Source organism: Dromiciops gliroides, chromosome 3 (assembly GCF_019393635.1).
Source record: "Dromiciops gliroides isolate mDroGli1 chromosome 3, mDroGli1.pri, whole genome shotgun sequence".
Lineage (NCBI taxonomy): Eukaryota > Metazoa > Chordata > Mammalia > Microbiotheria > Microbiotheriidae > Dromiciops > Dromiciops gliroides.
The window spans coordinates 654,328,714-654,352,679 of NC_057863.1; the positions used below are offsets into that span (position 1 = coordinate 654,328,714).

The following is a 23,966-nucleotide window of genomic DNA, read 5'->3' on the forward strand; positions in this document are numbered from 1 at the left end:
CAACTTAAGCACTTCTTTCTACCCTGGCCTAAAGACCATTGTGTCTGAGGCTCCCTCAAAAGATCCTTGGCAGTGTCTTTGCGAAACCTTACTTTAGATGTATGAGTGTGAGAAAGCAGTATGATTTGAAAGTGTCACTTCTGGGGCAGCTAGGTGGCACAGTGGATAGAGCAACAGCCCTGGAGTCAGAAGGACCTGAGTTCAAATCTGGCCTCAGACACTTGACACTTATTGGCTGTGTAACCCTGGGCTTAACCCCAATTTCCTCACTCCCCCCCCAAAAAAAAGAGTGTCACTTCTGTCCCCAGAATAAAGGGGCAGAGAAAAGAGCAGTGGGCCTCCCTAGTACTGTAAGGGGCTAAAATTCTAGCTAGTCTGTCTAAAATATCTAATGAGTGGTCGCCAATAAATTATAAGTTTTAGCAAGAGTTAGACTTTTAAGCATTTATTAAGGAGAATAAGAATTTGGTAAAGAAAGAGAGAAAGGCCTAGATTCCTCTATCTATTAAAGGGAGAGAGCATTCCTAGCTACCCGAGTCCTAAGGAAAGAAAAGAGTGAGAGAGCCAGCCTCGCCCCCTCTTCCTCCCACAAGCAAACGTCACTTCCTGACGCCAAAGAAAAGCCACATGTCTTGCCCTCAGGCACCTTCTCCCCATGGCGGAGCTTTCCTATAGTAAGTCTCCAGCAGGTGGCGTCATTCCAATCGTTACAGTCCCCTTCCCTCTATCCAGGCTTCTGTTTCTTTGGGTGTCTCCAATGGCCTTTTCTTAAACACATTAAATAAAAGAACCTGCTTCTTCAGCAGGGACTAGTCTAATCCTTTTGTTTCCAGAAATGGAGGCTGAGAGTAGGATAAACTAAAAAGAATATGATTCCAGTAGGCATACAGATCAGGGTACAGGGTTGGGGAAGGATCTATAGGCGCAGAGAGGAAACAGCATTAGATTTGGAATCAAAATATCAGGGTTGGAATCCCAGTTTTGCCACTTACTACCTTCCCACTTGTAGTCTCATCTCTAAAGTAAGAGGAGTTGGACTAGATGATCCCTAAGAACCTTCCAGTTCTAATTAAGAGAATCCTATGACTTAGAAGAAAGAAGAGAGACCAAGGGTTAATGAAAGCTGTTGGAATTTGAGTCTGCTGTGGAACAAAGAATCCTGACTCAGACACTTAGTAACTATGTGACCCTGGGCAAGTCACTTAAACCTCTTTCAACCTCAGTTTCTTCATCTGTAAAATGAGGATAACAGCACCTGCCTCGCAGGGCCAAATGAGGCAACATAAGAAAAGTGCTGTGTAAACTTTAGAGCACCATATAGCTATTGTTAGGTCACTTAGGACCAGTGTGTGAGGGTGAGTAAAATTTTCTCTGGGTGCATAAAGAACCAAATCTGGTAGCCCCTTTATTCCTCGATATAGTGTGTTCCCACCCATGCCATATCACACTTGTACAGTGGCCTCTTAAATCTAGTTTATTCTTAGTGTAAGTTACACACAGGGGTTCTAGACCCCTTATCCTTCAGGTTAAGCTCTCTTAAAATTCCTTAGGTTGCCACGCAGCATCAAACAGAAATCCAGACATTAAAAGGCCATTCTTGTTTCTACCTTACCCCCATGCCATTCTTCATTTCCACAAGTTATTAATAAAATCAAATTATTTTTGAGGTCCTTTGCAACAGTGATATTCAATGATATATTACCAGACCCAAAGGCAGGAAAACTTGTAAACTGAACACAATCCAAACCAGGGTCAATTCATTTGCATCATGGAGGAGCTTAAAGCTGGCTTCATATTAATCATGCTCTAGTCTCAGGGAAAAAAAAAAGTCATTTTAGGTAATTTCTCTTCCAAGTTTTATTCTTTTACTCTAATATTAAGCCGAGCTATTTTGTTAAATAACATTTTGGAGGATTTATTCACAGATTTTTTTGGAAAGAACTTCAGGCATTAGTTCAAGTCTTGCCCCAACATACTTGCTGCATTGACTAAAAATACTCTAATATCACCTGAAGGCAGGTAAGATGGAAGAACAAAGGAAATCAAGGTCTTTACCTCTCAAAGGACCAAATAACATTGTACCCAGTAACAAAATGACATCGTGATCTCCAGCATGAAGTATCTGATGTCTGATAAGTGACGAATTACATGCTACCATTTATCCCTTTCAAAATCACAGTCATAAGGGTTTTCCTTCAGTATGGCTTATTTGATAATTACAACACTGCCATCATACATATTCATAGTGCTTCAAAGTTTACAAAGATGCTTACAAAGATGCTTCCTCAGAGTTGAGCTGGTGCTAAAGGCTTTTCCACATTCATTACAAACAAAGGGTTTCTTCCCAGTATGAACTCTCTTATGTTCAGTAAGGTGACAACTCTGACGGAATGCCTTCCCACATTCATCACACTCAAAGGGTTTTTCTCCAGTATGAATTCTCTGATGTCCTCTGAGGTTTGAGTTGCTGATGAAGGCTTTTCCACATTCATTACATTCATAGGGTTTCTCTCCAGTATGAATTCTCTGATGATGAATAAAGGAAGTCTTGTGGCTAAAGTGCTTACCACACTCATTACAATGAAAAGGTTTTTCTCCAGTATGAATTTTCTGATGTGCAGTGAGGTGTCCTCTCTGACTAAAGGCTTTCCCACATTCACTACACTCAAATGGTTTCTCTCCAGTATGAATTCTATTATGATTCCAAAGGCTTGACTTGTTGCTGAAAGCTTTCCCACATTCATTACATTCATAGGGTTTCTCTCCAGTATGAATCCTCTGATGATTAATAAAAGATGTCCTATGGCTAAAGTGTTTACCACATTCATTACATTCAAAGGGTTTCTCCCCAGTATGAATTCTCTGATGTTCAGTAAGTTGCCACTTGTGATTGAAGGCTTTCCCACACACATTACATTCAAAGGGTTTCTCTCCAGTATGTATTCTCTGATGTTCAATTAGGTGGCAAAACTGGCTGAAAGTTTTACCACATTCATTACATTCAAAGGGTTTCTCTCCAGTATGAATTCTCTCATGTAGAGTAAGGTTAGAATGCTGGCTAAAGGCTTTTCCACATTCATTACATTCAAACGGTTTCTCTCCAGTATGAACTCTCTGATGCATAGTAAGGCATACCCTATGACTAAAAACTTTCCCACATTCAGTACATTCAAAAGGTTTCTCACCAGTATGAATTCTCTGATGTTGTTTAAGGGCTCCTCTCTGGCTGAAAGTTTTCCCACATTCATTACATTTATATGGTTTCTCTCCAGTATGAATTCTCTGATGTAAAGTAAGGTAAACCTTACGGCTGAAAGCTTTCCCACATTCAGTGCACTCAAAAGGCTTTTCTCCAGTATGAATTCTCTGATGCTCAGTAAGGGGTCTCCTCTGGTTGAAGGTTTTCCCACATTCATCACATTTATAGGGTTTCTCTCCAGTATGAATCCGCTGATGATTCCGTAGGATTGAGTTGTTGGTAAAGGCTTTTCCACACTGATTACAAACATAGGGTTTCTCTCCAGTATGAATTCTCTGATGTTCAGTCCGGTGTCCCCTCTGGCTGAAAGCTTTCCCACATTCATTACATTTATAGGGTTTCTCCCCAGTATGAGTTCTTTGATGTAGAGTAAGGCATACCCTCAGGCTAAAAGCTTTCCCACATTGAGTACATGCAAAGGGTTTCTCTCCAGTATGAATTCTCTGATGATCAATAAGGTGTCCCCTCTGGCTGAAGGTTTTTCCACATTCATTACACTCAAAGGGTTTCTCTCCTGTATGGATTTTATGATACTGAATAAGATCAGAATGGTAACTGAAGGGTTTCCTGCATGTATTATATTTACAAAGCTTCTTCCCTAAGGAGACTCTATTGTGTTTATTTAGATCAGAAAACTGTTTGAGGCTCTTTTCAAGTGTATCACATGGATGGAAAATTTTTCCTTCAGGAACTTTCACTTGTGGAACAAGGATTGACTCTGGGCTAAACCTTTTTACAAATGTATAACATTCCTGAGCACTTAACTCATTACAAGTTTTTCTGTGATTGGCTGTTATTTCCCTGGCCTGTTTGTCCCAGCTGTCCTTCTGCCTCTCCAGCCTGACATCAAGTTCCCAAGGTTCCCCCAACTTGGAATCCCCAGGACCATTTTTTGTCAATCTTTCCTTGCATGATCTTTCCATAGAGATGTCTTGCTTTGGAGTTGAGTCCATGGTTTCACATCTTCTCTTCTGAACAAGAGACTCTGCAAGGGGAATAAAACATTTATATCTGTGTGCTAGGAGAAAGAAAAGTGCTTTATACTAAGTTCTTGATTCTCTTTCCTCCAGGAAGAATCATGATTAACTGGGAAAGAATGGAATAAAAAATAATAAATAAGGACTGGAATAAATGTCTTTAAATTATTTTATTTATTTATTTGTTTGTTTGTTTGTTTGTGGGGCAATGAGGGTTAAATGACTTGCCCAGGATCACACAGTTGGTAAGTATCCAGTGTCTAAGGCCAGATTTGAACTCAGGTCCTCCTGACTCCAGGGCCAGTGCTTTATCCACTGTGCCACCTAGCTGCCCCAATAAATGTCTTTAAGATGAAAATGAAACCCAAGATTGGTGAGTAAATATCCCTAGTGCTTACCATCAAGCATGGCACACAGCAGATCAATCCACCAGTCAATATTTATTAAGCACTATGTGCCAGGCACTATGCTAAGTGCTGATTAATAAATGCTTGTTGACTTGACTTCTCTATGAGTTTGGGGGACACTGTTTTCTCTTGGATCTCCTCATACCTCTATGGCCACTCCTTAGTCTCCTTTACAAGAGCTTCATCCAAATCATATGTCCTAACTGTGAGTGTAACCCAAGGCTCTGTTCTGGAACCTCTTCTCTTTTCTCTCTCCCTAGTGACCTCGCCAGCTCCCCTGGGTTCAATGACCACCCATGCCGCTAACTCCTCGATCTGTATCTAACTCTAGTCTCTCTGGTAATCCAGGCCCAAATGCCTATCAGGAATTTTGAACTGGATGTGCTGAAGGCAAGTCAGAATGTATTTTCTTACCCCTAACCCTATGTCTCTTCTAGACTTCTCTACCATTGTTGAGGACACCCAAGTTTGCCATCTTGCAGCAACCCTTAAGTCCTCACTCTGACTGACTTATGCCACATATGCAATTAGTTGCCAAATCTTGCAGTTTCTACCTCTACAGCATCTCTAGTATGTATTGCCTTCTCTTCCCTCATACAACTACTACCTTAGTTCAGGTCCTTGTCACTTCTCCCCTGAATTACTATAGCAGCCTCCTAATAGGTCTCCCTGCATCCAGACTCCTCGCTATCTAATCTGTATCTCAGACAGATGCAAAAATGACAGACCTAAAACAAGGTATGACCATGTCACTCCCCTGCTCAATAAATTCCAGTGGCTCCCCATTACTTCTAGCATCATATATAATCTTCTCCATTTGGAATTTTAAACCCTTCACAACCTGGCTCCAACATACTTTTCCAGCCTTACCATACATTACCATACCCTTCATGCATTCCAGAGTCCAGCTGCTCTTCCTGCTGTTCCTCAAACATGACATTTCATCTGCTGTCTTTGTCCCTCTGTCAGCCTGTCCCTCTCACCTCCTCTCTTTAGAATTCTGTTTTCTTCAAAGCTCAAATACCATCTCCTACTTGAAGCCCAGCTGCTAGTGCTGTCCTAAATTATTTTTTACCTGACAGGCAGTGTGGACTAGAGGCTAGAACTGGTCTTTGAATCAAGAAGAATGGAGATTCACGTCCTCCTTCCGAGACACATACTGGCCAGGTTACCTGGACAAAGTGACCTGACCTCTGGGGTCTCCGGGCAACTCTCTTAAACAAAGAAGTTACAAAACCAGGTACAGGCCTAGGTTAGTAGAAGTTCCCTATATTATTTTCAAAAAGTGTGTGTGCACACATATATGTATGCATATCGGTGTGCACACATAAATACATAAACACACACATATCCACATGCATACACGTGCATGGACATAGATACAAAGAAGGAAAGCCATGCACACACATACATCTAAACATACGTGTATATACATGGACATAGAGGGATACATGCATATGCACATGTTGTCTCTCCAGATAAAACATGAGCTAGTTGATAACAGGGCACGCCGCTGCTTTTTCTTCTGTGGTAAAATATGAAAGTTTTTAACAGTCGGTTAGGATAAGTGAAAGACGCCAGTTTTTCAAGGACCACCCTTTTGGGGAGGAGATGAACAGTCTGCCTGCTGCGCATGTCAGACTGCCTGCCGGGTACAGTCCGCCTGCTGCGCATGTCAGACTGCCTGCCAGGTACAGTGCGCCTGCTGCGCATGTCAGACTGCCTGCCGGGTTTTTTTGACTTCCGGGGTGGAGAGAACGGGAGTAGCCTTTTTTGCCGGCTTGGCGGGACTCCGGGCGGCGCGGCACAGACGGTCTGACTCACTCCAAAGGTGGCCTAAATCGGTTTGGTGAGTTTTTATAAGGAATATAGACAGCCTAGATTTAAGACGATTTGTACTGTATTTCTGTTTTCCTATCCTTCTAATCAACAACACCTTATATACAATAAAGGCTCTATCTAGAAAACCAGAAGCTTCTTCCATTTACTAGTCTGGGAGATGAATTAAGGGAAGGGTTAAGTAGGGGAGATTTATGATCTAATATCCAATTTTAAATCTCACAGTTTGGCGACCCCGAAGGGACCTTAAGGACCCTCCCACCCTCCCTAGTTTGGCCATAAGCCGGCTAATTCGGTGGATTTTCCAAATACCCCCCCCCCCCCCCCCCCCCCCCCCCCCGCGGACTTTCCCTTTGTCTAATCTCCCTTAAAGACTTTAAGCCTCTAAAAGTCTTGCTTTAAACAGAAAAGCCAGCCCAGTTTAAAGGGCAAGATGCTCGAATATTCTACCATCCCTTTGATTTTTCTCATCGGAATGTATTGGGACAGCATAACATCCCGACTTAGAGGAATAGTTTATTCAATGGTCCTTCATAACATTATTGGTTTTTTCCTCATTCAGGCAGCAAAAAGTTTTTTGTATAATAGTATACGTGAGAATCTTTGGGAAAATACGTTTAATATAAGTAGAAATTTTATGCCTGCAATTGAAATACCTTTTAATACCACATCCATAGTTCATACGACTAAGGATTTTTTTTTTTGTTGTTGTTTTTTTTTTTGTTTTTGTTATTATCATTGTTTTTGTTATTATCATTGTTATGATGTGGGGGAAACTCTCACATATGGAGAGAGACCTCAAAATGGCTGTTTCTACTAGAGATGATCCAAGTTCAGAATCAGATCAGCAGAAACTACTCCCTCTGCAGGAAGCTATAGAACATAGTAAGAAGGGAGTGCCAATTCAAGTCAGAAAATATAGCCCCTTTAGACCAAGTGACTTGAGCGCATGGAAATCAATCATCCCTAGTTTTGAGAAAAATCCAAACACTGTAATTTCACAGTTAAGGACTATATTTAATGCATATCAACCCAGTTGGGCTGATGTTACTTGCCTTTTGGAAACTTTACTGTCCCCAACTGAGATTACAGATATTATCTCAGCAGGAAATGCCCTTGTTGCGAAAGGTAAGGCCGATGTGGAATGGCCTCTAAAGGATCCAGAGTGGAATTATAATGATGATAGGGATTTCCAAAGATTAAAAGATGCTAGAGAAACACTTCTGAAGGGAATGGAATCTTGCTCTAGAAAACCGGAAAACTGGCAGAAATTTTTAAGCCTACCTCAGGAGGCTAATGAAAGACCAAACAGATTTTATGATAGACTTTGTGAGGCCGCTAGACAGTACACCAGATTGGATCCAGTAGATTTAAGAGATTCCTGTATCATTCTCAACTCCATATCTCTTGTTCACAGCATGTTGCCTGGCTCACAGTGTGTGCTTCAGACACGTCTGCTGATGGATTGGTAATAGATGAGGGACACATAATGCACTGTGGGGGTTTTGTGGAGTGGGACTAAGTGTTCCTGGAAGTACAGCAACTGCTCACAGGCCCAATCACAATACTGATTGGCTTTGTCTAGCTTTGTTTCCAAGCTGGGCTGGTTCCCCCCTCCTCCTGGAAGCCCCCTGCTCCCAGGGGGCTCACCAGATCAGCGCTGGACTTAGTGTGGACACAAGAACAGTGGTAGCCCTACTGCAGTTGGAATTCCAGAATTTAAGTATCCCATTGTCCCAGCCTCCCCGGGTAGCAGGGAATGCAAGAGTGAGCCACCGTGCCTGGCCATGCACTGCTATTTCACAGGCACATATGTGTACAGCTTGACTCTCCAACAAGACTAAAAATCCTTAAGGGCAGTGAGAATGCCTCCAAAGGTCTAGGTCAGTGTTATATGTCTAAGAGCCCATCGATAAACAGTGATCAAATAACTGTATTAGGTAGTAGAAATACAAACACAAAACAGAAAAGCGGTCCTTTCCCTCAAGGACCTAAGACAGAAGAATAACGTCTGCGGAAAAGAATATTGAGAGGAAAAATGAAGGCACAGGAAGGACTTTATATTAGGAAACCTAATCCCCTTTCCACTAAAGTAGTGGCCTCGGAGGAGATGTTGCTATTCCATACTGACTTCTGGCCAGCTTAGCCTAGTCAGCAGTGCACCTCATCCACTCACCTGGACGAGTAATTTGTGGGACTTCAGCCTCTGGTGTCCATGGGCCTTCCCCTCGCTCCAACTGGGATATCACATCTGGTTTAAAAACGGGAAGCCCTGATGATGGGGGAAAGAAAGGAGAAAGGACTGGTAACAGAGGAGGCAGCTCAAGTAGTCACAGACTCTCAAAGTAGGAAGGGTGTGTAGAGGGCACCTAGTCCTCTCCACAACTGAATAAGAACCTCCTTTGCCATATACCCTTTTGGGGTTCAATATTCCTAGTTCTGATACTGAAAGATTTAAAATCTCATCAACAGAGACTAACCATGATTCCAAAGGACCAGTGATCCAGAACTCTGCCCATCTCATGACAGAGAGGTGAAGCTAAAGATTCTCTGAAGTTCACATCAAGCACAGGGGATAGCCAGGCCCCTCCAGCAGTCTGGTGAAGCCTATGGAACTCTTCTCTGAAACATGCTTATAAATGCACAAAGTAAAAAGTGATTGGGGCAGGGGCAGCTAGGTGGCACAGCAGATAAAGCACCGGCCCTGGATTCAGGAGAGCCTGAGTTCAAATCCAGCGTCAGACATTTGACATGTACTAGCTCTGTGACCCTGGGCAAGTCACTTAACTCTCACTGCCTCGCAAAAAAAAAAAAAAATAGTGATTGGGGGAGCTAGGTGGAGCAGTGGATAGAGTGCTGAGCCTAAAGTCAATAACACTTACCTTCCTCAGTTCAAATCTGGCCTCAGATACTGATTAGCTGTGTGACTCCAGGCAAGTCACTTAATACTGTTTGCCTTAGTTCCTCACGTATAACATGAGCTGGAAAGAAATGGTGAACCACTCTAGTATCTTTGCCAAGAAGACCCCCAAATGGGGTCACAAAGAGTCAGACATGACTGAAACGATTGAACAACAACAAAATCTGATGACAAAGGGAAACAATTATATTGCCATAAAGAGGTAATTTATTCCTATCTAAGTTCATGGACTCCATGACCTCCAAATAAGAATCCCTGGTCTAGGTGATAATGGCTTGAACAAGGGTGATGGCCATGTGAGTGGAAAGAAGGCAAAACATGATATAGGGGTAGAATCAATAAGATGTTAAAACTGAGTGTGAGGGGCAGCTAGATGGCGCAGCAGATAGAGCACCGGCCCTGGAGTCAGGAGTACCTGAGTTCAAATCCGGCCTCAGACACTTAACACTTACTAGCTGTGTGACCCTGGGCTGACCACTTAACCCCAACTGCCTCACTAAAAAAAAAAAGAAAAAAAAGAGTTATTATAAAACTGAGTGTGGGAGGTGAGAAAGAGAAAGAGGAGGAGGATTCTGAGGTAGAAAACACTTGGATGACTAGAAGAATGATGGTATGCATCAGATAAATACGAAGAGCATGTGAAGTGGGAAAAAGGATGATTTCCATTTTGGACATATTGGGTTGTCTTTTTTAAATCATAAAAGTATTTTATATTTTCTAGCTACATATAGAGATAGTTTTCAACATTTGTTTTTATAAGATTTCTAGTTCCAAATTTTTCTCCCTCCCTCCCTTCCCTCTACCCTTACCAAGACAGCAAGCAATCTGATATAGGTTATATATATACAATCACATTAAACATATTTCTGCATAGTCATGTTGTGAAAAAAATCAGAACAAATGGGAAAAACCTCAAAAAAAGAAAAACAAAAACAAAAAAGGTAGAAACAGTGTGATTCAATCTGCATCTAGATTCGACAGTTCTTTTTTTGGGGATGTGGAGAGCATTTTCCATCATGAGTCCTCTGGAATTGTCTTGGATCATTGCACTGCTGAGAAGAGTTAAGTCTATCACAGCTGATCATCACACAATGTTGCTGTTACTGTGTAGAATGTTCTCCTGGTTCTGCTCACTTCACTCAGCATCAGTCCACTTAAATCTTTCCAGGTTTTTCTGAAATCTGCCCTCTCATCATTTCTTACAGCACAATAGTATTCCATTACATTCAGATACCATAACTTGTTTAGCCATTCCCCAAATGCTGAGCATCTCCTCAATTTCCAATTCTTTGCCACCACAAAAAGAGCAGCTATAAATATTTTTGAACATGTGGATCCTTTTCCTTTTTTTATGACCTCTGGAATAAAGACCTAATAGTGGTACTGCTGGGTCAAAGGTATGTACAGTCCCATAGATCTTTGGGCATAGTTCCAAACTGCTCTCCAGAACGGGTGGATCAGTTCACAGCTCCACCAACAATGCATTAGTGTTGTTTTGGACATATTGTATTTGAGATGCCTAGAAGACCTTCAGGTAGAGATATTCATTCAATAGACAGCTGACAATGAATGTCTGGAGTCCATAAAAGACACGAGGATTGCTTAATAGAGTTTTGGGAGCAGCTAGGTGGCGCAGTGGATAAAGCACTGGCCTTAGATTCAGGAGGACCTGAGTTCAAATCTAACCTCAGACACTTGACACTAGCTGAGTTAAGTGACTAGCTGGGCAAGTCACTTAACTCTCATTGCCCTGCAAAAAAAAAAAATACAGTTTTGGGAGTCATGTGTAACTGATGGAAATTGACTCCACTGGAGCTTATATGAACACTAAGGGAGAAAGTATAGCTAGAGAAAAGAAGAGGGCCTAGGACAGATCCTTGGGGAAAACTCATAATGAAGAAATAATTTAGTTAAGGATCAGGCAGACGGGTAGTAAGGGAACCATGGAACCACAGTGACACAGAAGTCACAGGAGGCAACAGTACCCAGGAAAAGTGTCAAAAGCAAAATAGAAGTCAAGAAGGATGAGGACTGAGAAGAGGGTAGCAATTAAGAGACTGCTGATGATCTTGGAGAGTGCAGCTTCAGTCAGGTGCTAGGGACAAAACACAGTTTGCAAGGAGTTGACAAATGAATGGGAGGTGAGGAAACAGAGGCAACTTTTTTTTCTCCACGAGTTTGGTTATTTAAGACAGGAGAGATATAAGACAATAGCTAGAGGATCAAATGAATTTTGTTTCTTCCGTTCAGAATGAGGGAGATTTAGATATGTTTGGAGGGAAGGAGGGAATCAGATATATACTTAAGGAGGGAATGATGATGAGAGAGAGAAGGGATGATTGAAGGGGCAAGCTGATGGAGAGAATGGATTAAGAACATAAGAATAGGGGTTAATCTTGACAAGAAGAAAGCTATCTCTTCAGCAACTAGAGGCAAAGGAAGTGGGAATGGGGGATGATGTAGGATTCTCATGTATGGAAGAGGAAATTCATCATAGTTGAACTCTACTGTTTCAGTAAAGTACAAAGTGAGGTCTTCTGCTCAAAGATAGGAGGTGGTAGTAGTATAGGAAGTTTGAGAAAAGAGTAGGTTTGGAATAACATCTATGTAGAGAATAGTAAAGTCAACCAACTAAGAATGAAAGGACATCTATGAAAGACTTATATGAAATGATACAAAGGGAAGTGAGCAGAACTAGGAGAACACTGCACACGGTAACAGCAATACTGTATGACGAAGAGCTGTGAATGATTTAGCTATTCTCAGCAATACAACGATCCAAGACATTTTTGAAGGACTTGTGATAAATGCTATCTACTTACAAAGAAAAAACCTATGGAGTCAGAATACAGATGGAAGCATACCTTTTTAACTTTATTTTTCTTAGGTTTTTTTTTTAAATCTGTATTTTGTTTTGAACATGGCTAATATGGAAATATGTTTTGTATGACTGCCCAGGTATAATCTCTACCAAACTGCTTGCCTTCTCAAGAAGGGGGTGGGGAGGAAGACAGAGAATTTAGAACTCAAAATTTTAAAAGATGAATGTTAAAAATTGTTTTTATATTTAATTGAAAAAAATGCCCAAAAAATTTTCTAAAAAGAAAGGACTTCTGGGGCAGCTAGATGGTGTAGTGGATAGAGCACTGGCCCTGGAGTCAGGAGGACCTAAGTTCAAATCCGGCCTCAGATACTTTTAACACTTACTGGCTGTGTGACCCTGGGCAAGTCACTTAACCCCAATTGCCTCACTAAAAAAATTAAAAAGAAAGGTCTTCTATGAATCATTGAGGACCCAATGAATAGTGGATCCAGTAGGAATGGTTGTTTGATTTGTTCAAGAGCAGAGAAGATAGATTAGGTAAAACAGGGCAGGGATTTGACAAAACACAAGAAGCAACAATAGAAGGAAAGGAATTGAAGAATTAAGTACAATAAAGAGTTGAACTAATTACAGGGTCAAGATAGGCAAAGGGAAGAACAGGGGTGATGAATTGGGAGAGCAGGAAGGAATGGAGTAATTCAAAGTTGGGAAATGGTGGGAAGGAAATGGTTGGAAAAAGTAAGGGAGAGGGAAATATGGGAGAATGGGAGGCTGGGGTCAGAAATAGGAATTGCATTTATTCGTTCAATAAACATTGATTAAGTGCCTACTTTGTGCTAGGATAGCTTACATTCCAGTGGGAAGAATAAGTATAAAATGTATACGAAGTAATCTGGGTGGTGGGAGGGGAACAATTTCAGAATTCTGGATCAAGAAAGTCAAACATTTCTGAGTGACAGTGATATTTAAGGTGTGACCATTCCTATAAGTGATGGAAATGGAGTGATGGTGCAGGTCTTGGGAGTTTAGGACAATAAGGAACTGGGTGTATGATGGGACACCTATATGTACACTGAAATATTCAAGCGTGAGAGCAGAATTTGGGGTGATAAGGAAGAAAATGATCCAAGTCCTAAACTCTTTGACAAAGGGAGTCTCTAAGTCACTGATAATTGGAGAAATTAAAATTAAAACAACTCTGAGGTTCTACTTCATAGCCACCAAATGAAAAAAACTGACAAAAGCAGAAAATGACAGCTGCTACAGGGGCTATGGAAACCAGGTACAATGGTGAACTGCTGATGGAGCTATGAATTGGTCCAGCCATTCTGGGAAGCAATTTGGAACTGTGCCTAAAATGGTATTAAACTATACTTAGCCAGTGATAACATTACTAAAAGAGATCAAAGGAAAAGGAAAAGGACCCATGTGCATAAAAAATATTTAAAGTAACTCTTTTCCTAATGGCAAAGAATTAGAAAAGATGGTGCCTATTAATTAGGGAGTGACTAAACAAGCTATGGTATGTGCATGTGATAGCATACTATTGTGCTAAAAAAAAAAAAGAAATTATGAAGAGGACACTTTCAGAGGAACCTGGGATGACTGATGCAGAGTGACGGCAGCAGAATCAGGAGAACAAGTAATTAAATAACAATAATATGATAAAGACAAACAACTCTAAAAGACTTAGGGACTCTGATTAATGTAATAACCAACCACAATTCCAGACGACTCATAATTAAACATGTCACCTCCTGACAGAGAGGGATGAAGGACTCAGGGTGCAGAATGAGACATATGGGGGAAGGGGGGGGGCAGGAAATGGAAATGGTCAATGTGAGAATTTGTTCTGTTTGACTATGTTTGTAACAGGATTTTGTTTTTTCTTTCTCAATGGAGGTGCAAGAAAATGGAAGGGAGAAAAGACACATTTTCATTGATTGAAAAAAAAAATTTAAAAAAAGAGAATCTAGCATGACCTGTTCATGAGACTTTTTGTGATGCCCACTTCCTTCTCTAGTTTCACTAACCATTGTTCTAATAATATGCTTTAGCGTTTTGCCAGGAATCAACACTGAACTCACTGCCCTATACTTTACTAACTCCTCTCTTTTGAAAATGAAGATCATGAAAATCGAATGAGCTGATGTGTGTAAAACATTTCACAAACCTTAAGGTGCTTCGTAAATGCTGGCTATCTTTATTATTATTGCTATTAATTATGATGATGATTATTCCTTTCCAATCACTGCCAGTTCCTCTTCCTCCAAGAAAAAGAGGGAATACTAGAAAAGCAAGAGTTGCTACAGAAGTCCTCTGAAGAATCTGTGCTGGCATCCTAGCGAGCATGGGAGAATGGTTAAGTTGACTTTATTAAGAAGGTAAATTAGTTCATCTGACCCACTGCCCCCAAAGCTATGGGAACCCTTCGATTTTTGAGAATCTGCGCTGGGACTTGAGGGTAGACTCTTTGGCCAGAGGAAAAAGAAACTGCTGGAGGTGAACCTCGGACTAACACAATGAGGACACTGGCTTGCCGGGAGCAGAGAACAGAAATACTCCATAGCTTGGCCCTGGATAATTCTGGAATCTCCCCACGTTACTTGGATACTCCTCTGCACACAGAACCAAAACTGAGCGGAGGGGCCCCAAGCTCCTCCCTCGGCCTTCCTGCTCCAGGGGCAGCCTCTGAATCGCAGGAAGACCGTCCTTACCCAGGGAAGCAAAGTTGTTGTAGTTCTCCAGCATCACGTCCCTGTAGAGGTCCCTCTGAGCAGGGCCCAGACGCCGCCATTCTTCTCGAGTGAAGTCCACAGCCACATCCTTGAATGTCACTGACTGCTGAAACATCAAGCAATCTTCCTTAGCCAGGAACCTTCCTCGGAGCTTAATAAATGCTTACTGACTCACTGAATGAATGAAGAATGAGGAGGAATTGGTCTGCTCCACTGAATACTTCTCCAGATCATAGCACATAAGAGTTGAAAGGAACCTGAGAGGCCATTTGGCCCAAACAATAGAACAGAATCCCCCCCTAGGTAACATGCACGATGAGCGTTCACCCTGTAACGCACAGAGAAGCATCGAGGTAGCACAGCGGATAGCCGGCTGGACTCGGGCTGCAGACGCTCACAAGCTGTGTGACCCTGGTCAAGTCACCTAGCCTCTCCCAGCCTTAGTTTTCTCATCTGTAAAATGGGGGTAAAAACTTCACCATCCTCACAGGGTGGTTGTGAAGACCACATGTAAATGCTTTGCATACTTTATAGTACTATATAAATGTTAGTGAGGGGAGGGGAGGGGGGAAGAGGAGGAGGGGGAGGGAAAACTCATCACCTCTCTGGAATCAGCCCAGAAAGTCTTCCTGACTTCAGCCTTGACCATTTGGGCCACAAGGAACAAGTCTAACCCCCCCCCCCCCCCCGCCCCAGCCAGCCCTTTAAATCCCTGGGGAGACTCTCACATCCTCTTTGACTGTTCTTTTCTCCAGACTAAACACAGCGAGCTCCTGTAACAGATCCTCCTGAGCCAAATGGGCAACAGGCCTTCAATCACTCAAGCTGCCTTCCTCTGGATGTTTTCCAGCTTATCGATGCCCTTTTAAAACTGTGGCCCCTAGAACTGAGTACAAGACTCCAACTGTGTGCTGACAAAGGCAGAGCATTACGAGACTCTTCTCATGACAGCCCAAGATGGCATCTACTTTTTTGTGTCCCACCGCTGACTCCTGGTGAGCTTGAGGTCTACCAAGACCCCCAGATATTTTTCAGATAAACTGCTGCCTACCCGTGTCTCTCCCATCTGATATTGGTGAAACAGATTCTTCAGTGTCCAAGTGCAAGATTTTACATTTCTTTCTCTTGAATTTCATCTTATTAGATCCTTTTACATCCTGACTGCCATCCAGGGTGCTAGCTCCAGCCCTGTGTCACCACGACTCGGATGAGTCCACCCTCTCTGCCTTTATCTTAGTCACTGACAAAAATGATAAACATCAGGGCTCACGTAAGTCCTGGGGCATTACATGAAGTAATTACACAAAGGCCTCGTGCCAGGATGACAGGGAACAATTAACTACTCTTTGGGTCCAGCCATCCAACCAGTCCTGAATCCATCTGACTCTATGGTCCTCCAACCCATATCTGCCCATCTAATTCACAAAAAGAGTGTGGAATGTTCTATCAGAAGCTTTGTTAAAACCCAGGCATGGGGCAGCTAGGTGGCGCAGTGGATAGAGCACCAGCCCTGGAGTCAGGAGGACCTGAGTTCAAATCTGGCCTCAGACACTTAACACTTACTAGCTGTGTGACCCTGGGCAAAAGCTCCAATTTACCTGGGGTCTGGTTGCCCGAAATCCAGAGGTCATGCCTGCTTTTCCTCTTCCTCCTCCTCTTCTGTGTGCCTTTCTTGGGAAGGCAGAGCTGTGGGAGAGAGAGAGCTCATGAAGGAGACCAGGAATGACGGGCGACTTCCAGACTCAGCGCGGTGGCATCTCCAGAGAGCACTCGGGTGCCATCCTGCTAGGTTTTGTTCACTTGTCTGGTTTTTCAGGGATTGTTGATAAAATATTTGATAAAATCACAGGCCTGGGACCGACAACAACAAAAATCCATCACTCCCCATACCCTTGTGAGAAAAATAAATGGAAAGATGTGGGCTAGATGCCTGTAGTTAAAGAGACACAGAATTAGCTGAATGAGCAAACCCAAAGAGTTGGCCTTAAGAGGGTCTGGAAGCAGGGCAGAGGGCTCCAGTGGAGTGCCACAGGGCTCCATCCTTGATTTACTCAGCATTTTTATCAGTGGCTGACAAGAGGCTTAAATAGGAGGTTTACCAAATACCTGGGGGAAATTTTCAAAGTTGGGAGTGATAGCTAACAATACAAATGTATTCAAAAGGCACTATGCTAAGTCTGGTTCAAAAACAAAAACAGGGGGCGGCTAGGTGGCGCAGTGGATAAAGCACCGGCCCTGGAGTCAGGAGGACCTGAGTTTAAATCGGGCCTCAGACATTTGACACTTACTAGCTGTGTGACCCTGGGCAAGTCACTGAACCCCCATTGCCCTGCAAGAAAAACAAAAACAAAAACAAAAATGAGGGTCTTCCCTGAAGGAAATAACATTCTTTTTAGCATGTTGTCTCACAAAGTCAAGATGCAGGGCTAGGGGCTGGCCTTGTGGTTTCACTGGCATGAGCAAACTCCCTCTATCAGTTCTGTATCTGCTATGCTACCATCTTCCGATGGTCCACCTCCACCCTATCCTCTCTGACCAAGGCTGGAGAACCAGCTGTCGTTCTCGGTGCCCAATTCTAGGAAAGCCACTGACCAAGTGAAACACGGCCAGAGGACGGTGACCAGGAGGGTGACCAGGACTGGAAAATGTAGCAAAGGAAAACTGTTGGAAGGAACCCACGTCTTGCCCCACCCTTTGAGGTTTATTTTGATCTCTCCTTCACAAGGAGTTGTCCATCCCGCCTCTGACCCTGCACCAACCGGCTCCCCCAAATTCCTTAATTCTCACCATTCTCAAGCATTTGGGTCAAATTTTCCATGGTTGCCTCTGCCCCCTTTTCTAAGGGCTCTGGGGTTAGGGCAGAGGCCAGATGACCAATGGTACTGTTCTAGCAGTAGCTGCTACAAGACTGGCTGCCTTTCATCAGCCCTTAAGATGTGATGAGAGGGATAGAGCACCGGCCCTGGAGTCAGGAGTACCTGAGTTCAAATCTGGCCTCAGACACTTAACACTTACTAGCTGTGTGACCCTGGGCAAGTCACTTAACCCCCATTGCCTCACTAAAAAAACAAACAAACAAACAAAAAAAAAACACACACAAAAAAGATGTGATGAGAGGCCTCAGGACCTGTGTCTCCTCCTAGGAAGGATTCCTGCTTCCCAAGGATGCAGCCCGTCCCTGTTCAGGGGCCCCCAGTACCCTCTTTCACTGTCCTGCAGACTCAAGAGAAAGGTGGAATAATGACTCTGGGCCCAGCTCTCTGCCTCTTTGGTAGGGAACTTTTCCTACGAGAGACAATACATTGTAGGGTCTAATGCTGGACTTATAATCAGGAAGGTCTGGAACCCTTCCCCTGGCATGGCTGGGCTGGCTGTTATGTGGTTGGGCGTGCAGGCCGGGCTGGCGTCGTGTGGTGTATCCAGCAGGGCTCGGCCGCTGGCCCCTCTGCCTATGGGCCCCTCACTGAGCTGCCCGACTGGTCCTAGGCAGATGGGAGACGTGCTCCCCCAGAGAAAGGGCAACTGCAGCGAAAAGCACAGAGGGGAAAGCTTACAAGAAGAATCGTGCTGCTATCCCAGGAAATGGAAGCAGGATTGAAGACGTGGGAGCAAAAGTAGCAGGAAAAAAGACAGGAGGAGGAAAAGAAACAGAAAAACCTGCTCATGCCCAAAGGGGCTTCAATGAAGTGCCCATGAATCAATCAAGCAAACCCCCTCCTCAAAAAAAAAGGTCTGGGTTCAAATCCTGCAAGTCCCTTAACCTCTCTGAACCTCAGTTTCCCCATCTATAAAACTGGGATAAGAGGCAGTTGGGCAGAGAGGATAGAAAGACAACCTCAGGGTTGGGATGACCCAAGTTTAAATCCTGATTCTGATAGATATATTTTGTCTTTCTTTTTTTAAAAATTTTAAAAATTTAATTTTTTCTGATACATTTTGGCTGTGTGACCTTGGACAAGTCATTTGAACCATAATCTCCCAAGCATCTCTCAAAGATCACAGCAGCTGATGATGATCTGCACTGGTAGAGGGAGTTTCCTCACCTGGGAACTCCATATGTCAATGAAATCATAATCTGGTTCCTTCTCATTCACCCAAATGGGAATAAATAATAGCATCTACCTCACAAGGGGTGCTGGAAGGATCAAGTGAGACAACATAGATAAAGTGCTTCACAAACCTTAAAAGCACAATACATGTCAGTTATGATTATTATTTCCCAAGGCAGTAATCAGCCATCCGGGTTACTAGGACCCCCATGGGACAGGTCCCCGCAGATAGTCTTGGATGAACAAAGGTGCATGTGATGAGTTTCGTTCATTCCACAAAGGTTTGATGTGCTCACAGTTTGGTGTGAGGCTATTGTAGAAAACAGATCAATGGAGAATGTAAGCTTCCTGAGGACAGAGACGGTTCCATTTACATTTTTGCACTCTGGGGGCCTGGGACATACTTCTGTGTCGCAAGAATCTGTGAGTCCAGGGGTGTGGGTAACTCCCTCTCCTCACGCAGATTACAGCCCACCTCACTTCTGTCTTCTAGAGTTGCCTGAAGGGGGCAGCTAGGTGGCGCAGTTGGCACCAGCCCTGGAGTCAGGAGGACCTGAGTTCAAATCCGGCCTCAGACACTTAACACTTACTAGCTGTGTGACCCTGGGCAAGTCACTTAACCCCAACTGCCTCACTTAAAAAAAAAAAAGAATGAGAAGGGAGAAAGAGAAAAAAGGAGAGACAGACAATGGGAGGGATGTAAGATGTGGCTCTAACAAACAAACAAGGACTCTTCTCCCTTGCCAGGTCCTCTCACCCCTTGATCCCTGTTCTAGCATTTAGTTAAAAAAGATTAAACAGAGCCCCTGCAACAGGCTGTGACTTAGACACAGGGCTCATGTTTCACAACATATCTCCAGTTTAATTCCATAAGCATTTATTAAGCTTTGTGGTATGTAGTAAGCATGTTAATAAATGCTTCTTGCCTGAGTAACTGACAGTGGGAAAAGCAGAGAACCCGGGTTCAAATCTCACCCAGACTGGTCACTTCAACTCACTAGGCCTCAATTTCCTCATCTGAAAAACAAGGAGGTTGGATTAGAGCACCCACTATGTGCTGGGCACAATGCTGGGGGGCACTGAGAAAACACTAAAACAAACCCTGCCCACAAGAAGCTTGGATCCTACTGATGCATCGTGATGGAGGCAGCATCGAAGGAGAGCCTTCCAAAAGGCAGGAACCTGGCTTATGTGTGAGCCAAAGGCATCCTGAAGTGAAACTGTAAAGGGCTTTCAATGCCAGGGCTTAAGGAGGAGCTCCCGCTTCTCATCTCATAACCCACTGACATCACCCCTGCTGTCTCCTCCTTTACTCAGCCTCTGGAGAAGAGACTTCTCCCTTCTCTGTGCCAAGGCCAACCCTGATCTCATCCCTGCCCATCTTTCCTGGCACTTTATGCCTACTGCCATCTTCCCTCGATAACCTTCTATCTCCAGCCATCAGGCAGCATTGATTAAGCATTTAACTATATGCTGGGAACTATGCTAAGTGTGGGCATCAAAAGAAAGGCCAAAATCAGTTCCTGCTCTTGAGGCATCTACTAGTTCCTTCCTTCATTTGGTGACCTGAACAGCTTCCATGGGTTCAATGATCATTTTTAGGTAAATGGTTCCCAGATCTATCTACAGAGTCTAGTCTCTCTCTTAACTTCTCGTAACATCTCTCCTACATTATCAATTGGCTTTTTTTTTCTTTTCTTTTCTTTTTTTTTTTTTTTTTGGTGAGGCAATTGGGGTTAAGTGACTTGCCTAGGGTCACACAGCTAGTAATTGTTAAGTGTCTGAAGGCCGCATTTGAACTCAGGTCCTCCTGAATCCAGGGCTGGTGTTTTATCCACTGTGCCACCTAGCTACCTCCCTCAATTGGCTTTTTTTGTTGTTGTTTTTAGGTTTTTTTTAGTGAGGCAATTGGGGTTAAGTGACTTGCCCAGGGTCACACAGCTAGTAAGTGTTAAGTGTCTGAGGCTGGATTTGAACTCAGGTACTCCTGACTCCAGGGCCGGTGCCCTATCTACTGCGCCACCTAGCTGCCCCCTTCAATTGGCTTTTAAATAGTATATCCTGTAAGTGTCTCAAAATCGGGGGCAGCTAATCACGTCTTGCCTGAATTACTGCAACAGGATCCAATTGGTCTCCCTGCCTCCACACAGTCACCAATGTGATTTCCCTAAACAGCGTGTTTGACCGTGCCATCCCCTACTCAATAAACTAAATGGCTCCCTATGGCCGCCAGGATCCAGTATAAACTCCTCCATTTATTATTCAAAGCTCTTCCCAATCCAGCTCCTTCTTACCTTTCCAGTGGTCTTACATTCTACTCCTCTACTCACTCACTCTAGGATCCATCCATAGTGACCTACATGTGGTTCCTCCCAATATTCCATGTCCTTTCTCCATGCCTTTGCAAACTGGCTGTCCCCATGTCTGGAAAGCCCTCCCTGGGCCTCCTGAAGCAGGAGGTCCCCTTCAAAGGTTACCTCATATCTACTTTCTGTTTATTTGGTTTCCCCAGATACCTGTAAGTCTGACACAACTGTTATTTACATTTTAGAGTAATCCTAAAAGAAAAGATAAAATTCCATACCAGAGTAAATAAAGGTAAAGTTTTGTTTTGTTTCTGTTTTTACAAAACAGAACTCTTAAGATTTAATTTTTTTAATGAACAAAAGTCATCCCTCTCCCTCCAACCTGACTCCCCCCCCCATTAAAAAAAGAAAAACAAAAGCCTTTTTGTTTCCAAAACTAACATGCATAGTCAAGTAAAACAAATTTGCACAAGGGCCAAGCCCCCAAAATGTCGGTCTCCTTCTGTACCCCAAGGCAGAAGGTAGTAAAGTTAATCCTTGAATGCCAACATGGATTGAATGTCTTCCAGAAAAACAATCACACCCTCTCTCCCTCCACTAGAAAGTGAACAAAGGGATACTTTCTTCATTGAATTAAACGAAGGCATTTCCACTCTTCCACAAGGAAGACTGGGCTACTTTCAGGGAATCAAGAGTCCTCCCTGACACTTCCTGGATCTCCTATTCAAAGAAGATGGATTCGGTCTTTGATTCAAGTGGGACCAAGGACTTCACACCATACTAACAGCATTTAGTAATATTTTACAATAGGTCAGAGGCCACAGGGCTTGCACTTAGGCAGGACGCACATAAGCAGCTGGTGGTGCACAGAGCCTGGAATCAGGGAAGATCCAAGTTCAAAGCCAGCCTCAGCGGAGTGCTAGCTGCATGACCCTGGGCAAGTCACTGTACCTGTCTGTCTCAGTTTCTTCTTCGAAACGGGCACCTGCCTCCCAGGGTTGTTGTGAACCTTCAGGCTCTATATAAATGTTAGCCGTTATTGTCATCCTCCTCAATCCTCCTCCTCTTCCTCCTCCTCATCCCCCGGCCTTGGGGTCCTCATCTTTAAAAGGAGTGAGCTGCTTGAGTGACCCCCGAGGTCCCCTCCAGCTGGAAATCGGGGATCCACAATTAGGGTGATTTCATGCCGCCCCTGTCAGTTTAGGAGGAAAGTGAAGCCCCAAGAGGTTAGGTCACTTGCCCAAAGTCACACAGACTTCAGGAGAGGTGGGACTTGAACCCAGGATCTGATTCTTAACTCGACATCTCTCTCCCTCCGTTGCACAGGACTTTGCACATGTTGTTATTATCCCCATTTTACAGACAGGGAAACTGAGGTAGGTGGTGATGGATTGCAAGAGTCAGAGCTAGTATTCGAACCTTATCTTCCGGGCTCCTAGTCCCGCGCTCTGCCCGCAGCGCCAGGCTGGGGAGCCTTCTTCCCCGCCCCCACCCCCGCCACCCCTGCCTCGGGGCCCCCCCCGCGTCCCTCCCCCAGCCCTGTGGCACACACCCAGCGCCCTTCCTCGCAACACACGCACACTCACATACTTACGCCCGCGCACACGCGCACTGCGCCCTTAGCCCCATCCCCCGCTCGCTCACCTGCACCGCCAAGCCACCCCACGAACAAAGGCCCGAACTGTCTGGCCCTCTAGTAAGTGCGCCTGCGCACCCCACAGACTAGGAACTACGACTCCCAGAACCCAACGGGGCTTGTGACGACCATCTAGGTCTGAACGTGATGGATGAGCCTTTGAGCCCGATGCCTTTTGGGAAGTGGAGTCCTCTTCCGCAAAGCCGGCCCAAGAGGATAAATCAATGTACATCCCCGCAGCCTTTCTTGGACTCCACTTCCCAGAAGTCTCAGTCGGCAGGCGTCTAACCTGAATCCTAGCCTCCATGCCTTTTTTTTTTTTTTTTTTTGCGGAGCAACGGGGGTTAAGTGACTTGCCTAGGGTCACACAGCTAGTAAGTGTCAAGTGCCTGAGGCCGGATTTGAACTCAGGTCGTCCTGAATCCCGGGCCGGTGCTTTATTCACTGCGCCACCTAGCTGCCCTCGCCTCCATGCCTTTTACTCTCTTCTTTACCCTTTGCAGGCTGGCTTCCAAACTCACGACTCAATTGAAGCTACCCAATTAGTTACCATTGATGGCTTTCTAAAGCCCTTTTCTCAGTCCTCATCCTTCTTGACTTTTCTGCAACCTTTGACGCTGTCAGTCACCCTCTTCCTACTCTCTAGGTTTTCCTGGCCCTTTCCCTTTCTTCCCGTGCACATCTAACTGGGATGCAGCTAGGTGCTGCAAGACATACAGCTCACCGGAGTCAAGAGGACCTGAGTTCAAATCCCATCTGTGGGACACCTCCCTGAAGATGTCTCCCAGCATGTCCAAACAGAGCATGCCCAAAACGGAACTCTTCGTTTCTCGTCCCACTCAAACCCTTCCCTCTGCCCAACTACTCCATCTGTGGAGATGCATTGTTGGTGGAGTTGTGAACTGATTCAATCATTCTGGAGAGTTATTTGGAACTATGCCCAAAGGGCCAACTGCCTTGATTCTTGTCTTACCACTGGATTTTGATGAATCCAGAGGGGAGAGTGAGGCT

At 44.0% G+C, this 23,966-nt stretch overlaps 1 protein-coding gene across 4 annotated transcripts; it reads right to left on the minus strand.

The window, feature by feature from the left end:
* Positions 1-632: 632 nt before the first annotated feature.
* On the minus strand, positions 633-23,018 carry LOC122751115 (zinc finger protein 260-like). Of its 4 annotated transcripts, XM_043998054.1 has the most exons (6): positions 22,964-22,992; positions 17,253-17,293; positions 16,563-16,650; positions 14,944-15,070; positions 8,659-8,754; positions 633-4,244 (listed from the first exon to the last, which is right to left on the minus strand). In XM_043998054.1, the coding sequence occupies exons 3-6, from the start codon at positions 16,593-16,595 to the stop codon at positions 2,251-2,253; spliced, it is 2,250 nt and encodes a 749-aa protein (XP_043853989.1). In that variant the 5' UTR covers positions 16,596-16,650; positions 17,253-17,293; positions 22,964-22,992; the 3' UTR covers positions 633-2,250. The 4 variants fall into 4 exon arrangements, with proteins under 4 accessions (XP_043853989.1, XP_043853990.1, XP_043853988.1 ...); XM_043998055.1 differs by lacking the exon at positions 17,253-17,293 and having other exon boundaries at positions 14,944-15,067; positions 22,964-23,018; XM_043998053.1 differs by lacking the exon at positions 17,253-17,293 and having other exon boundaries at positions 22,964-23,018.
* Positions 23,019-23,966: the final 948 nt, after the last annotated feature.